General features: G+C 43.1%; 1 protein-coding gene across 1 annotated transcript in view; it reads left to right on the top strand.

Annotated features, from left to right (window-relative positions):
• MEIS1 (Meis homeobox 1) overlaps positions 1-18,006 on the top strand; it is a 125,045-nt gene that overhangs the window by 91,149 nt on the left and 15,890 nt on the right. Inside the window, exon 11 of the mRNA XM_009290971.1 lies at positions 10,145-10,221. Coding sequence (XP_009289246.1) covers positions 10,145-10,221 — 77 coding nt within the window. The remainder of the gene's footprint in view (positions 1-10,144; positions 10,222-18,006) is intronic.

The following is an 18,006-nucleotide window of genomic DNA, read 5'->3' as shown; positions in this document are numbered from 1 at the left end:
TTCGTTTTCCCCCCCCCCCCCGTCCCTCTCTAGATATATAGTGAGATTAATACTACAGACAAGATGTCCGTGTTTTTTAAAGCAAGGCAATTTATTAGATGAGGAGAGAAAGAGGCCCCATCTCTTAAATTTACCTTCAGTCCAGGCTTAATTATATCAATAGCAACGGTTTATTTTATTTTCCTTGTTTATTTTTGCTTTTTCCCACACCCCATTCTCCCAGGCAGCTGCGGCAGTTGTTAGCGGGACAGGGAAATGACACTGATGAATTCTGGATCTCCAAATGTCCTGCGAGGCTTTAAAGTACATTTCATGCAGTTAGTTAATAGGGCGGCTCGTTAGGCCCATCGACGCGGACCTCACACATGGCAGTATAATAGCAGGGAGACGGCGTTGTGGAGTGGCTGGAGGAAGGGAGGGCTCCGAGGACCCAGCTCTTCAACCTGAGCCACACACGCAGGCGCTGCCACCTCCTCGGGGCTCCCGGTGAAGCCAACGCGGCGTCGGGGTTCGGTGGCCACGTTGGCAACTTCCCTCCGTTTTGCCAGCGCTGTTCTCCAGCTCTGCTGGAGCAATCCTTTCCGGAGTAATCCTCTCCGGACCTTAGTTTACTCACTTGTAAAAATCCCCATTACCAACCTTTCTGCCTGTGTCACAGGTCCTATTTGATCTGCTCTTCTTCCCCCAGACCCCGCTCCCAAAGGCTGCTAATTATGCAAAAAAACAAGGCGCCTTTTTTAATAACTTCCTGCTCATTGAGAGCTGCAGGGGCAGACTTGAAAAGGAGGACTCGAGTGGTTCAAAACTCAAAAGGCAAATAGAATCAGGGGGATGTATGTTTATTATTAAAAAGAAGCCCCTCGTCTCGACAGTAGGGACCTGTGCCTGACTTCTGTGTTGCTGCGCGGGGTGGAGTTGTTTTGCAGAGCGGTGGCTTGGGGCATTTCCCGGTGCTCGCAAGTGATGCAGTGGCGAGAGGGGGGTTTGTACGTGTTCCAGGTCTGGAGATACCCTTGGAGGGTTTCGTGAAGACTCGGTGAGGAGGATTTAATCAAGATTCAGTGATTAAGATGCCTCTGCATCGTCATTGCTGCCAAATACGTAATAAGACTTACTCTGCATTCACTTTACAAGCAAACTTATTCTTTCTAAAACTTCCAAACATGAGGAAAGCCCCCAACTTTCAAAAGAGAAACACTCACATCGACGCAGCGCATTTCCCCTTTTGCAAAAGGCCTTTTCTTTTGCTTCCCTTGTCATGAAAAAAAAGCTTAATTTTTTTTTTCTTTTTTTTAGCCAATATAAGGGGAGAGGGAAGAGGGGGAGAGTCATTAAAATGCAGTTCTTTCAATTACGTCCCGTTATTTATCATCTTTATTGCTTTTCTATAGTTTTCATTGCACCTTTAATAGTATGCCTGGTCAGAAAAGGTGAGCTGGAATGTGAACACACTTGGCTGCCGCCGCCGCCGCCGCCGTCAGGGCCTACGAGCTGTGCTTGAATCCCCGTCCCTGTAGATTTTAATGTCCCCGCAGACTGCTGGCAGCCTGCTTCCAGCTGTGGCAGGCATGATGCAGTGAATTGCTTTTGAATGTTCTTTACTCAAATAGGCAGTAATTACAAGCTTAAAGAGGTTTAGTGGTCCAGTAAACTACATAATCACCCCTGAATTAGCCTGGGCTCATCAGTTGCAGTCCAGCAACCTCAAGACTGCTGTTTGTATGCAGGCTTTATCACGTAGCAACCTGAGCAGCAGGTGTGGAACAGCAAGAATCCCCCATAAACACAACTGTCTACTGGGGACAATGATCTCTAATGAGATGAGGCTACAGCATCACTGTAATTTAAGTGGGAAAATTAACGCCAGAGAATGCGCGCTACTTCCAAGAGTCTCTGCTTCTTTCGGAGAATGGTGGTGTTTCGCTGGCTTGGTTTTTTTATCTTTTCCCTCCTCATTTTTTTTTTTTTACCTCCCAGATCTTTAAATGCATCTTTTCTTTATGAAGAACACATTGTGTTTTTGCTTATTAGTTGAGTGGGCTTTATTCTTTTACAAGGATACGTTGTGAATATTTAATGGTGGACGGGGCATCTGTTCAAGGACTTTCCATGCCAACAAAGCGGCGTTGCAAAATAGCAGCTTTATCTTTTCATTTCCTTCCTCGGTGGTGGTTTGTTTTTCTTTTTCAAATAGAAGATGTTTGAATGTAAACCCCCCCTCGTCTTGGCGTTGGAGATGGGCACCTTGATGCGGTGGTTGCCTTGAACTCTCTTTGTGCGACTGCTTGGTCCCTCCATGAGAAAAGGTGGCCGAGCTTATGGCAGGAGGCTTCCCAAATTGCTTGGTGGCTGCTCCCGAGGGTGCTATCACACCAGGAAACCTGCCCAAAGCTCCTGCTCCGTCCTAAAGGCTGCAGGCAATATTAGGGACCTTGCTGAATACAGCAGCTCTCCACCACCCTGGTCACTTCAGCATGTAGGGTAGGGGAGGTAGGTGTAGGGGAGCATTTTTATCCCCCGCTTACAGAGGGAGCTCCTGACATACTGAAGGCAGCCTGAGAAAGAGAGCAGAAAGCACAAATAAAAGCTTTCGGCTTAGCTCTGTGGGATTACAACCGCTGGCGCTGGCGTTTCCCAGCGATTGCGGAGTTAATTCCAAGCCCACCTGTTTAGAAAGTCATTTGAGGTAGATAAGGACAGTGACTTATTGCTGAGAAAAGGCTTCTGGTTAGGAGGTATTTACCTGAGGTAATCTGTCTTAGGCCGGCTCTAAAAACAACAGCAGCGCTTTTACAGAGTTATCAGGTAGTTGGGATTTCCTTTAGCGTGACAGGGACGGGAATTTTTTTTTCCTCCTTCCCAAAAGCCGCTCACCTAGGAAAGGCTGGGGTTCACCTTCATGCCTTTCCGCAGCCGCCTAATAAAGATGCCAGCTTAACTGAAAAGCTGGGTTTCAAGGATGTGAATTTTAGCTCTACAGCGCTTGGAAGTCGGATGATGCATGTCCTCGGTTCCTTCGGTGTCACTTGGATGTAATAGTTCATTGTTTTTGGCCATGTGCTGCAATAAGGAGAGTTTTGCTGATCTTTCGGATGCAGCTTTTCTTTTAATTACCCTGTCCTTGGTTATTTTTAGGCTGTGCTAGAGGGGAAAAAAAAAAAAGAACAAGGGGGCAGAGGATGGGAAAGCGCATCGCCCATGTCACATTAGCACAAATAATCTTGATGCTAGAGCAAAAAAATCACTTCTTAAGTGTATTAAGAGAAGTTAACACGTGTGTGCAAGTACGGTGTGTGTGTTTCTGCATGCACATGCATACAGGCACTAAAAGAATGTTTAACATGGGAAAAGCTCCGCTCAATTACCCAGGTATGGTGTGGGAGTGTCTGCATAGACTCGACTTAAACTGAAAGCTGGTGGGAGCCAGAGTAAGCTCCAAACACTGAGGTCTATCAGAGTGTCTCCAAAAGGAAATAGCAGAAGCACCATTGCTTGGACTAGCTAAAGCTCAACTGGAAAAGGCAGTGGGTAATAATATATGGTATGGAAGGAATAATATTGTAGCAGCCAGGGGATGGATTAGATGAGTTAAAAGGTTTTTCCATTTTCTGACTTCTGTAATATCCTGTGCAAGGGATGATCTGAACTTTTTTTCCTTAATGAGTGCTTGCATTATGAATAATTTGATGGGGCCACCAGAGAAGTATTGGCAGCGCATCCCAAGCCATACCATGTCTCTCCATCAGCCTTGGAAAGGATATTTATGTTAGTGAGTGCCAAAACTTGTTCACAGACAACTCTTGCAAGAAAATTATTTACAAAAGGGCAAATGGGAAAAGAAGAGAAGCACAGAGCATTTTTTTTCCCCGGCGTAACTCCTTCATTAAAAAGTGTCACTGTTGCCAGTACCTCTTTCCCCCCTCGTAAGCCCCTGCAAATAAAAACGTCTCTTCCACCCCCCGTCTGCAAAACCAACCCAACCCCTGTTTAATCAGGTTCCGCTGTGAACACCCGTTCAGATGTTAAAACTTCTGGGGTATTGGCTCTGTGTTTTACACCATGTTTGCCTTAGGAGAGCCAGATTCTGCCGCCTTTCCTCACCTTTTATTTTTTGGCAGGGTTGCCAAAGCAGCCTGCAAAACCTTTTGTAAGGGAGACGATGGGCAGTGTCTCAGAGCCCCATCTCATAGGATTTGGCTGATGCCAGAAGTCGAGCGGCAGCGTACGGCCTTGCTGTAGCAATACAGGGATGCAGCATCTCGTCACCTGGCATATTTTGATGCATTTTTAACTTTACAGGACCAAGCATGCCTGTTGATACTGCGTGCATAATTTGCAGTTCAATAACTCTGGCAGCACCAGGATTTATTAGCAGTAATGCTATGAAAGAACCCTTACCACGGGGATATTAAACTATTATAATAAGTTGAGGAAATATTTTCTTTTGAAAGAGGAAAAGGCTGGCTTTGTCTGCAGCATGACCGTGTCATATGGACTGCGTTTTCTTGCTGCGCTGAAAAAGCAACGAGGAGTTTTAAATGCCAAAGCCAGCTCACACTTCAACAGCATTATCAGGCTGACTCACTGCTCTCGACCAAGGAAAAGACTGCGCAAACTTTGTACAGGCTTTTTTCCTCTCAGTCTCATAGATGCATTTGTAATAAAACTACTTCCTTCTTGGTGTTTAGTATTTCCTCCGATGTGCAAGCCAGTCCCATGGGATAAAGAGGATCGAGTTTGCAGCTTCCGAGTTGATTTCCCCCCCCCTCCCTTCCTAGCAGCTCACCTCAACTTGTCAACTTTTTTACAGCCTCGCCTGAATATAAAGCGGGTCGCATGGATGGTCTCTAAACCAATTCACGCAGCCTGCAAAATAGGCAGGGGAACTCAACGCATTCTCTTTATCAGTGCCTCTAAATATGCTGGTGGCCGATGAAGAAAGCAGGTTGAAATCTTGTGACTTTACAGATAGCGATCCAACCATTTTTTGGCTACTTTGCGAATGCAGGAACCCCCGTTATTCTTTCGGAGGCCAGCATGTGTGAGGATCCAGGACTCGACTGCTATAAATTCAAGCTCTGTTCTTGGACTACACCATGCACTGCTTTTGTAATGCAAATGGCAGGCACAAAGTGTCCCTTTGATAATGTGCAGTCAGGAGACAAAAAAAGCATTCACTGCAACAGTAAAACTAATTCATAAAGCTGAGAGACAATAGGAAAGCATTATGGATATTAAAAAAAATAATAATTTATCGTAGATCAACTTGATCACTAATGTAAACAGTTCAAACGCAAACCAGGAGGAGGTAGGGAAGGGGGAGAGACCCAAACTGCTGCGCCGCTGCCTTAGCTAACCCTGGACAAGTTTGGGTAAAGCAAGGATTCAGAGTTCAGCATAAAACCGATGTGCAGTTTGTCACTGGAGGGCTGAACCTTGGGCTTTATTCTGGTTACTGAGTGAGGTGTAGGCTGGGTTGCTCTTCAGAAACAAGAAAATCATAATGGTGGGGGTTTTTTTCTTTTTATTTTGAGGTTAGAAAACAGTTAATAGACAGTCCTGAGGGCATACGTTTTGGGGGGTGGTTTCTCTCCATCACCTACCAGAGTTTAGCTCAAGGTCATCTCGCCTTGGTGCATTACGCTGAGCTCTGGAGGAGGCAGAGGGCTGGAGGAAGGGGATAAAAGGACTTCCGAAATGGTTCTCCCGGCGCGGTCAGCCAAGCGACGGTGCTGCCGCGATAAGAGCGACACTGGACAGTTGCCACGACATCCTTATAACGTAACGTTCAACCTTTTGCCTGGGGATTGCTTCTGCCTCTGTGCTGCGGTAGGGCTGGTTGGCAGTGTTGGTGTTGAGGCGGTTCGGTGCCACGAGGAATTAGGAATTTGGGGGGTGAGAAGGGGCGGTTTTGCCTCCCCTTATCTCAGCAGTAAGCTCTGGGCAGGATTATTTTCATATTTTTCTGTGACCATTACAATGTGCTGCCTCAGCGGGCAAGACAGAGAGGGAGGGAGTGTTATTGATACCGGGTTACAGATAAGATAAAGTCTATCGCTGTCCTGGCATCCAGCATTTGCAGCCTGGGCTGGAAAATTTGAGGAAAGGAGTACATTTGGACAAGGGGTATCATTAAGAGACAAACTTGGACGCTTTCCATCTGTATCTACTGGAGACTTTACCCTTCGGCTGTAGTCAAAGGTGGTAAAAATTTTGTGGTAAAAAAAAAAAAAAAGGCTTATTGTTTGTTTTGCTAAAAATGATCTCGGCTGCATTAAAAAGGGGCTTCTATTAAGACTGCTGCTCTCTAAATACCGTTCATAAAACAGTGATGAGAGAATATGATGGAAAGTTACATTTTTCTCTCTGTCACTTTGATTTCTTTGTTACTGCTAAAATGACTGCTCTGACTCATATTTTGCATAGTTATTTTTACCTTTTCAAATGTTCCTTAACTGTTCGTATTACCCTGGGCAAATCCCCTAGGGATAATTTTCATTTGCATGCAGACTTTGATGGTGTTATTAAGCAATCATTTTCTGTACTAAGTCATTATTAAAAGTAATACCACAGAGCCTCAAAAACACATTAATGGTGCCAAACAATCCGCATTTCAGCGCTAGATTTATGGGAAGGGAAAAGCACTAGGTCTCATACCGTTCAGTGGATGCTGCTCTGCAGCGCTGTAGGAGCAGCAGGCAGGATCAGAAAATACCGGAGCCAGATTCAGAGTCCTTATCTGTTGTCAGCCTTATTCTTTCAAATGCCTTTTTTTTTTTTTCAACCTGCCTGCTTCCTACTTTTTTTTCCCCTTGGATTTGCCCTTTTCCTCTGGCCTTGGCAAGAAAACCTGTCTGCAGTCTTCCAGTATACACAAGCTGGGCTGGTTCTGGGAAGGAGGGTCAGCCTTCCCATCTGTAATCACCGTTTTATGGCTTTCACTCGAGGTGTTAATGCAGATCAAATGGAAAACACTCCAGCTTCTCACGCTGCCCCGCGTACGGTCCCAATCGTTAATTCTGATTATAAGACCTAAAGGTAATTCTGTTTGCTCTCCTAATGCATTGCAGCTCTCCCGGTGGTCCGGCATCTCTTTTCTCCAATTCCCATCTTGATCAATTGTTTGCAAATAATTAAGCTTTTAAGAGATAATGGTAGGAGCTAATGTACACAACAAAGTAAAGGTCTCAAGTCACTGTTTATTGAACAGTGGTACAATTTGCTTTGATATCCCAAAGTGATCCGGAGTGATAGGTGGGCTTGCCAACTTGGAGTCAGTGCAGTGTTTTTAGACACACGCTTCTATATATATATATTTATATATTTATATATTTCATAGAATCATAGAATATATCAAGTTGGAAGGGACCCATAGGGATCATCAAGTCCAACTCCCTGCTCCTCACAGGACTACCTAAAACGAAACCATATGTCTAAGATACATTTGTATTTTTGTATATTTACATATATATTTTTATATATATTTTATACATATACACGCAACTATAATATACATATATGTGCAAATATATATACACATATCTCTGTGCATGTGTCTTTATCCCTTTAAACAACCATTAGAAAGCTTTTGGAAGGCACCTGTCGTTCTCGCACGGGTGAAATAAAGACCAACAGCAACAGTTTTGACTGAATTTCCTATTTCTTCATAAAATGGCAGTTCTCAGGGTTTCCCCCTTTCTCTCTGTTGCGATGCGATGTCTGCCTTTGCCTGTAGCACAGGCCTTCCTAGCCCTGTGGGTGGGAATGCAACAAGGCTTTGCATGTTTTTATAGCAACCTAGCCTGTGGCACGCTGATTCTTTGTCAAGACATTTTTTTTTTTTTTTTTTTTTAGCCTACAAAGGAACAACTCGTACAATCCACAGAAAGCTTATATAATAAGGATGCCCAGGATTTAAGATATTTTAAACCACGCCAAATCATAGTTAAAAAGTCTGCCGCATTGTGAACCTTTAGCTAAGAGGGATTAGCGACATGAAGTCCCAGGCTGTCATGTGATTATGGCAATTACAGATTTATCATGAAATTAAAAGTTTATGCTGTGCTAAGATATGAAAAAAAAAAATCAGATGACCTTAAACATACTGCAATTTGAGGAATTTGGGGTTTGGGACTTGTAAAGCGATTATTTTTACAGTGACTGTATTATTCTGATGGCTAATTTTATCCAGTCTTGTCTATTTGGAAAAAAGTCCAGAACAATTGAAAATTGCTTAATGGAGACAGAGTTCTCAATTCCAATAGCTAGAGGCTATCTAGTAATTATTGCTTGCTGCATGAAATTAGACACAGTTTGTTCAATTACTTAAAATTAGATCACATGTAAGGTGGCAAAGCGAAATAAGAAAAAAAAGAATAATTTTGTCCTCACTTGATAGCAAAGTAATCAAATGGGAAGTAAGCTATGAAGATGAAAATGTTACAAATCATCTCTGTAGGGTTTTTTTTTTAAGAGAAGCAAAACGTTATGTTCAGATAGATGGTTGTAAGTCAAGTATGGCTGTTGTGGATGAATGTGTATATAAGGCAGACGATAAAATTCATGCTATATTTTTGCATGTGTAAAATGCAAATCACCCGTAAAAAAAGAAGTAAAATCCCCTTCCCTGTGTCTTCCAGTTTGCAATTCTGGAGCTGTTTCACATTCCTGCAGAAAATACAGGGGGTAGTTTACAGGTGTGCAGGTTATCTGTGGGCTTACTGTCAAGGAAACAGTATTTTTAAAAGAATGGGAAATTCCGTACCATTTTTGGGTGAAAAAAACTGTATCTTTTGGAGCTGATGGCCACGGCAGCGGGCTTTGAAATGGGCACATTGGGCAAAGGGAAGTTGCCGGAGTTACAACAAAAATTCCTATTTGGTAAAGTGAGGTGATGCAGGCATGTAACATAGCTATTAGATGTCAGATTATGCTGTTTACAAGAATATATAAAACCTGCTAAATAGTTACGATACCAATAAGACTGCGGAATTTTACGAGGTTTTAAATTCTTACACTTTACAAGGTTTCAGTTTACATCTCGTGTAATATTACACCAAAGAACACATCCAAAGAATATGGGAACGTTTCGGGGGAAAAAAGGGATGTGTGTATCACAGCAAATACTTTGTGACAACCAACTGCTAAATGGGATGTTGTGATAGGTCTACCCAGTTATATCAAATTATCTTTATTGAAATGTTATTAAGTACTTTGCAGCAGACCAGGTCTGAATCCCATGTACTGAGATTGGGTTGTGTACTGAGACTTGGGTGTCCAGGTTAGGAGCCGAGCTGCACCCTCAAAACAGTTTTTTTCCTGGGAATTGTTACGTTTGCAATATTTGGCCATTTCCTTTTGGGACAGTGACATTTTTACACGGAGGGAAAGGACAAAAATGATATTTCTAAATTTCAAACTTGGATGTGGCCTTTGCTGTTGATTTATTAAGCAATCTGTATTCATGCAGAAGCAAATTTTCTGAGAAAGCAATCAAGTTCTCACAAGAAACTTAACTTATGATTGAATTTTAACATTATCTTCAATTAAACCAGTATTTATTTTCTGTCTCTTAGGATTAGTGCAGCACAGCTATGTTAATGTCAGACAAAAATGTGCTGATCGTTGACCTTGCGTTGGCCTGTGTTCAAAACCCAGGCGTTTGTTTATGTTCAGGATGCTGATCTTATTTGCAAATTATTTTGGGGCACTGGCAAGATTTGTCTTCACTATCTCAGAGAACATCAGCGTGTTTTAGCTTTACAGAGAAGTGCTTTATCACATTCTTTATTGTTTTGTGAAATGAAAAAAAAAAAAAGGTGATTTGACTCTAATCGGTCATTTGAGACAAGTGCAAAAACTTTCAGCTAATGCAACAAATATCCTTCTTGAGTATCAAGGTACTGCCAGTATCCTAAGCAGTTATTTCTCCACTTCACTAATCTTTATAATTGGCTTGTCTTTTACTGCCATTAATTAAGTGATGTAGTAGCCCATTAATAATTATAAAAGAGTGACACACCTCAGCATTTTCACCTTTCAATAATAGATGTCACGCTTCTGGGTTTTTTTTTTAAATTTAAAATAAAAAGCAGGCAAAAAAAGCATTGTTTTAAATGTATATATTTATTTTGGTATCTTATAGCACCCTTACCCTTCAGAAGAACAGAAAAAGCAGTTGGCACAAGACACAGGGCTCACTATACTTCAAGTGAACAATTGGTAAGTAATTTTCCTTAGTGTTTCTATACGGCCGCTGGCACCCCCCAGCTAACGCTTTGCATTTTTGAGGACACACCTTGCCCTTGTCTGCTCCCCCCTCCCCCAGCAGTTTATTGATGCAAAAGGAATATAGCCGGGTGAGTGGTTTCGCTTACGGGAACTCCGAGGTTTGCTACCGCAGAAAACAAGCCGTATTTATTTTCCCATTGCTTGGGCAGATTTAAGTGTATTCGCATTCGGGTACCAGTCCTCCTTCTGGCTGAGGATGTGTCTTCTTCAATAGGAAGCCACATCCATTTTGAGAACTTTGGCCTTGGAAGAGGTTGAGATGTTGGGTGAAAAAAAGGGGTAATTGGCCCCGTTTCTGCAGAGCGTATTGTTATTTTGGGATGCTGACATGTTTTTTTTAATGTTGTTAGTGGGGCTTTTCTTTTTGACTGACATCCTTCTATCTCTTTACCGATTTGTTGTAAAAGTCCAGTTTCTGAAAGCTTGAATAAACTTTGGGGGCAATCTGGCTCTTTGCTGCTGAAGTACGGTGTGGAGCAATTTTATTTATTTATTCCAGTTAAGGGTTGCCGGAGCCCCTGATCTGTTGCAGTAGCGATTTGTTTGAAGGAAATCGGGATCCGTGCTGTTTTTGCAGTGGATTTTGGGTTGCTAACTGTCCGGGACGTGGTGAAGGCAACCAGTAAAAATTACTCGTGATTTAAGTATAAAAACACAACAGCGAACCCTTAAAAAAAAAGTTTGATTTATTATCCTTTGTTACTGCATCGAAATGCAGGTTTCTCCCCCTATCCCGGAACAAGTGTCATATTTGAAGTGTACTGCAATCTAATACCTTGTAAAACTAAGTGTATCTAATTAATTGTCCTAATATTTTTAGATTAGTGTTTATGATGGGAAACCTTATCCTCTTTGAAGTAATACCCAGAAAATGGCCAAGGCAAATGGTGAGCCTGCTGGGGAAAAGGGAGGGAGGAATGCCAGTTTGCAGACAAAAGTATTTTTTTTTCCATTCAATAAGTGTCAGAGATTAATATTACTGAAGCTCTGATTACATGGCCTAATCCATTTTAGTGAATAAATTTGGTCTTGATGTCCATTGCACCTACATTAACAAACCCTCCTCTCTTAGAGAGAGTAGGAGCCTATGGGAGAGATTTCAGATATATTAAAGCCCATTACAGAAAATGTAATTTCTGTCAATATAATCCCATGTATTCTTCAATTTAGTACTTTAGAGATAACAAGCTACTTACAATATATTTGCCTTTGGAGGATTAATTTACAAAGTGCACTATCTGGGAGACGCAGGCGGGCTCACATAAGCATAGCTTGTAAGGGTTATCAATTTCTGTGACCCCACAGCAGCCCTGGGAGATCAATTTTTTGAAGCCCTTTAAGACACTGAATAAAGGAAAATACCAAATACTTAGTGTATGTGAAGTATGCTTCCAAGATACTTACTTTAAAACAGAGGAATAAAAGGCACTAAACATAAAATATGTGTTATAAGGAAACGTAACCCACGGTATTTTGGCTCAGCCAGAAAAAATTAGTGTTTGCTTCAGCTTTACGTCCTCCAACCTTTATTCAGGCGATACCCTAATTTATATGGTTGTCCTTCAGTTTAAGGATAGGCGCTTTGGCCAGTTGAGAAGCTGTGTATGTTTGTCAGGGGTCTTATTTAACGGTGGGTGGAGCGAGCGTGTGCTGCTTCGGAGGGGTCCGGGAGCGTAGGATTCAGCGTGGGCAACTATGTCAGTTTAGGATGGGCCATCAAAGAAATTTTTCGAGATGATGAACATGGGATGCTTTGAACTAAAGCTGGTGGAATTTCTCCCGAGTGGCTTTCCAGGGTGTTTTTCAGTACCCATCTCGCCTCGGATTTGAAGAGTTTTTACTTTGGCTTTGTGTCAGATGTGTTTTTATAAGTTCCTTATGTGCAAGGAAAAAAAAAATAAAAGTAGGTCAAAATACATTATAACTGAAGTCTTGTGGATGTAGGGCAGGCTTCCTCTGCTTGAGCTAGTTTGGTAATTCTGCTGTGGTGTTACAATTGTATAAATTATTGAGACAATTCCCCTTCCCGGCCCCACGAAGATTTAACACTGTAGAGCCAGTCGAGGCTTTTTTAAGTAACAGTTATCCATATGTGGTGGGCAGAGATGCCAAAATGTGGTAATTCAGCCCCTGCTTTCTGTAATGGATGCTAAGGACCAAGGAGGCTGTGAGGCCGTGGCTGAGTGTGCAGGTTGCACACGCACACGTGCATCCTCAGGAAACATCCAGCCACATGGGGTGACCAGCGAGCTGCTCATCCCCTCCCAAATCCTGGGGATATGGGCAACCCTCTCCCAACCAGTTCCTCAATCCCTTTTCTTCTAAGGCAGTATGCAGGAGAAGAAACTCTTCTTGCCTAAATTGTTTGCTGCAGGGAAGAGCTAACGTATCGTTTCTGGTTAGCTTTGCCTTTCTTCAGTGGGCTTGTAAGTCATTCAGCCACAACTTGCAAAAAATTTTGCCTTCCTCCTTAGATTCTTCCAAACTTGTTAACACACATGTACATTTTTGTATTAATGATGAGTCATTGTAAATCACTGTTGCAGAGATTAAATAAAATGCTGAAGGGCAGGCTGGGTGCAGATCAGTCATAAATTATTGGCAGCAACACAGCATGTGGGAATACATGAAATGTGCATGAAAAACATAAACTCATGTCTGGTAGCATGGTCGTTAGCCCAGACTGGGAATGCTGGATTTTCTGGATGGAATTAGAAGTTTGCCACAGAGCAGTCAGTGAAGAGAGCATTTGTTTTCTGCAGATTGAAAGCATTTGAACAATTTTTTTTGTCATATTTTGAATGCCTTTACAGTATGTGCTAGTTGCATACTTCAGTTTTCTGCCGTAACGGAAAAAATGGTGCTTTTCACATACGGTCTGCCCGGTGTTCAGGCTCCCTGGGTTGATGCACACAACTCCTATTGATGGTGGAGGAGTCACAGGAATGGGGTGATGATGTGAGACGTGCCAGAAAATGTATCAGTGGTAGGGCACATGTCTTTAAAAACACCACAGTTTTAACTTGACCTTTTTCCTTGGGTTGTTTTATTTTTTTAAAGTAATGAAATAATCCATGTGGAGGATATCTCCCCTTCCCCTCCCCCCCCCATATGACGATTTTGCTTGCGAATCAGCAGCGTTGCCTAGGACCATCTTCTTTTTGCCACAGTCGGATGTTAAATAATCCATTTGGGGGATATCTCCCCTTTCCCCCCCCCATATGACGATTTTGCTTGCGAATCAGCAGCGTTGCCTTTTAGGACCATCTTTTTGCCACAGTCGGATGTTTCTGTCATGGGAAGAGGGAGCCCTTACCCTGTTGCAAAAAAAAAAAATCTATGGCAGGTAGGAAGGTGGCAGTTCGAGATGTCGTTAGTCTAAACGAACCCTTCAGGTCTCCGTCTTGTTAGTCGTTTAACCCTGCAGCAGTTTAGGGTTCAAAGCATGGCAACGTGAACTGGAAGGGGCACTTGTATGATCTTGACAGCGTTGCATATATACGGACGTGGAAGGGACCTGACCAAGTACAAGTTAATAAGGTGCTTTTCCCCGGTGATAAAAACTGTGATTGAAATATCCAGGAGGTGTGATCCAATCACTTCTTACCTCAGTTGAGAGCCAGCCAGGCTATATTGAACAATCTATACAGTTTTCTTGTTTACTACATCCCAGCTGAATCTCTTCCCATTAAGAACTAATGGTAAATAATTACTGGTGGTACTCCACAGAGAAGAGAGAGCAATTCTCATCAAGGACTGCATTAGGTGTCAGATGCTTGTTTATGTTTTAGGAAAGTCTAGGTACACACAAATAAATGTCTGTATATTTGTAGAATAATGCGCCTATATAACCTCTCTATATGTGCATGTCTATATGTGACTATCTCTCTAAATAGAGTTGCGTACAACTGCATTAAAATGGTCTTAAAAGATTAAGTTTGAAAATTCAAATCCTTAAAGCTCCAGCCTTTTATTAGGTGTTTCCATTCTGCTTTTTCCAAAATACCCTTGTGCTATCTAGGGCACAGACCAGACAATGATGGAGCAGCTAGTCAATATTTTATCTTACCCTCATTCTTCCGTGCTTCGTTTGTTGAGCTGTATTCAAACCATGCTTGAAGATGGAATTAATAATTACTGCTGGGCTTTCCTGTGGCGCTTACTGCTGTAATACCCAAGTCCTCCCCTGACCTCCGCTTGCCTATATATGCCTACAAGGTTGTGGGTCTGCATATTTTTACAGTTCCCCTGCAAAGGGAGAGAATAGCATTGTCCCTGTTCACAGGTGAAGAAGTGAGGCTCAGGGAGGTCCAGGTCCAGCACAGCCACCAGTTTTGGGTTGGTCTGGGACTGTGAGATGACTCAAAATGACAGCACGTTATCCACATTTAAGGTCCAACGACCACCAAAACTCCAAGTTGCAGTGGAAACTCCAAGCTCTGAGTGCCTCGGCGTCTTACATTGCCAACCTCCAGTGTTGGGATGGAGCAGAGATGTGAGAAATCAGTAACTGCTGGTGAAAAGTTTGGGTTTGATGATTTACTCGGTAGCTCCCGCGCAGTCCAAGGCAGCAGCAGAGCTGGATCCTCTTCTCCAGTGCAGCGTTCAGCTGCTTCAGCCAGGACTGCTTTGCTTTTCTTGCCGTTTGCTGCCTTATTCATTCAACTTTGACAAAGTTTATTTCCTGTAGAAATAAATTTTTCTACATTATAGTGCCCTGGTTTGTTCTTACAACAAACATAATCGTCATTGGGGTGGTTGAGGCATTGGGCCCTATCAAAAATTGTACTGTGAGCTGGTAACTGAACTGTTTACATATAAAGTAGATTAAAAAATAGGGTGCAAGCAGCTCTAGTAATACGGTTTCCTAACTCTTGAGTTCTTGATTTTATGACCTTGGCTTCTTTAAATGTCAGTTTCGTGTATAATTTCCTAGGTTTGCAAAAAAAACCCCAAACCCTAACCAAATACACTGGAAAAAATGATCAAATAATATAGATTTCCCTAATCTCATTCTTGGAGACAGCTGAAGTTATTTTTACTGAAACTGTATAAGGAAGAAATTTTAAAAAGGCTCCAAGACCAGCCTGAAGATGAGTTTGAAAAATCTGACATGGGTTTGCAATAGGAAGACCAGACCACCTTACTGTATGTAGCACAGCCAGCTCGGGGCATAGACACCCAGAAATACTTTATTACTCTTTCAGCCCCATCACAACTCCCCTCCGGGAGGAAATTTTCTCCTGCTTCCATTTCTTTGCTCATGGGTAACCGCAGTGGTAGAGCTTTGCTGCTGTAGTCGCATGGGGCAGGCGACAAAGCGCTTTGCCATGGCAAGGGCAGGCAGGGTGGCGTGGCGGGGACAGGAGGATCTTGCACTTCTCATGGGGGATTGCTCCCCAGCATCCAGCGACCAACGGGGAGCACTGCTGCGAGGGGTGTCCTTCCCATCTGCTCGCCGGTCGTGCCCGGCCCGGCTTGCAGATGGCGGGGTTACGGATGGAGCAGATGGGGGATGCAGATGGGGGGATGCAGATGGGACAGGTGGGAGGGATGCAGATTGGGAGATGCGAACGGGGGGCACGGGGGAAGATGCTGATGGGGCAGATGAGAGATGCAGATGGGGGGATGCTGATGGGGCAGATGGGGGGATGCAGATGGGGACAGATGCAGACGGGGCGGGTGCAGGAAGCCCCTGCCCGCACCTCCGCAGACGTGCAGGGGACGGAGGAGCGGCTGCGTGGCTCTCCACCCCGCCGCCTTTTGGAAAACAGTCCCAGGCCCCTGTTTTCCCACTGTGATTTTTTTATCATAGCATGCCTGGGGTTCGGTGCATCTAAAGCACACCCCAGACACCCCCAAATCCAAGTGATAATGTTGTCCGGTGTTTCCCATGTGTTGAGCCCCTTGTCAGTCCCTTGGAGGGGGTGGAAAGGCTCCTTCATGGGGCTGGGCATTGAGCGTAGACATCAGCTTTGCTCAATTCCTTCGCTAAGGGTGATAGTCACCCTGAGCAAAAGGCCAGCACATGACCAGCGCACCACTTTAGTCCCACTTAAGCACTATTTTTAGGGTGTAAGTGGGGGAGGAGGCCAGCAGGGAGGGAGCATAGTAAAAGCAGGTGCTGGTCTTATACGCAGGGGTGGATTTTCACCCCCGCTGCCTACCAGATCGCAGGCTACAATAAAGAGGCAAGCTCTTCGGTTTGCCACTTTGCAGAGCGCGTCGCATGCAGGGTTTTTTAGTCCTAGGCAAGTAAAATATCTGCGTGTTTTCAGATGTATCTATTACTGCTTTTGTTGCAGTAAACAGATTAAACGAGAAAAGGTCAAGATGCAATTTGAATCTGTGTAAGAACATAACAAATACTTTTCTCAGTAATCAGATACAGTAAATACAAGTACTTATTTACTTGTAAATGTTAAAACATTCACAAATTATCCTCTCAACTTCAACAATACAAACTTAACCATCAGATTTTGGAAACTATTTACTTTTCTTCTTTATGTGATTCAAGAATACGTATACAGATGTTATTTAAACACTGTTTTGCTAATGGGAATACATGCGAAAGCAGGAAAAATAGAAGTAAGAAAGAATATATGTTGCAGGTTTAACGAATACGTATTGTTACTCCAGAGTAAAATAAGACAGTAGGTGTTTGCGACATGAAAATCATGCCCCCCAAAAAAACCACAAGCCCCCAAGAAAACCATTAGAAAAAGGATCTTGCTGGGTGAATTGTTATACAGTTTGAGCAATTCGGAATATGTGCGGTAAATTAGCTGTTCTAAACGTACCATGTGCCGGGCTTTTCAAGCAGATTTTTACATTTATGTTTTCACTAAGTCTTAGCTAATTGTTATGCCTTTCACCTTGAATGCCAATTGTAATAATAATATTACATCTGTAGTCTATTTCTCTGTTCTTAAATTACAGCAATCAGGAATACTCACTAAGTAAAATCCTGTATAGTTACTCATAAGAAAATATTGAAATCAGGCGAAAAAATGTTTAGCTTGCATATTGCCTTAGACAGCCCTGGAGAGCTGCCAGGCAGCCAAGGTATTATTAGAAAAGCTGAGAAAATAGCTTGCAGGGGGAAGAGTTGTGAATTTAGAGCCATCAGGTACCATCATATCACCGGATTTTAGGCTGGTATTTTTTTTAGTTCAGTAAAGCCATTTAAAAATACAGCGCGGTGGTTTAAACGTGCGGGGTTTGGTTTCGGCATGCAGGTTTAAGGAGTAGTGATACAGTTTCGGCACGAAACACGAGTGTTTTTTCCAAAGGGGGCAGATGCTCGGAGGAGGCAGATAAAGAGGTTTTTTGGCGAAATGCTCCCCTTGGCCTCCGGGATTTCAGGTGGAGCAGAGGAAGGATGTTCACCCTGGAGAGCTGATAGACCCTGGCAGTCTCTGTGTGCCCCAAACTGCCCCAAAACAGGGGTCATGACATCCAGGAGCACCAGAGGAGGATGTTTCCCCTAACCATTGCTCTGACATCCCCTGGATTCAAGCTGGGCAAAACCAGCAGAGGAAACACCATTTATTTCAAGAGCAAACGTGGAATCATTTTGCACGAACTAACAGACTAATTAGTGGCGCCCTGAACTTTGAGCAAATAAAATAACTGGTGTTATTTTATTCACACAGATGCTTTTTTGAGAGGGGGAAAGGTCGGTTCCCACCGCAGAGCATCGTACGGTGCAAACGG

Source organism: Aptenodytes forsteri, unplaced genomic scaffold (genome assembly GCF_000699145.1).
Source record: "Aptenodytes forsteri isolate BGI_AS27 unplaced genomic scaffold, ASM69914v1 Scaffold346, whole genome shotgun sequence".
Lineage (NCBI taxonomy): Eukaryota > Metazoa > Chordata > Aves > Sphenisciformes > Spheniscidae > Aptenodytes > Aptenodytes forsteri.
This window is presented reverse-complemented; position numbering and strand designations above follow the sequence as displayed.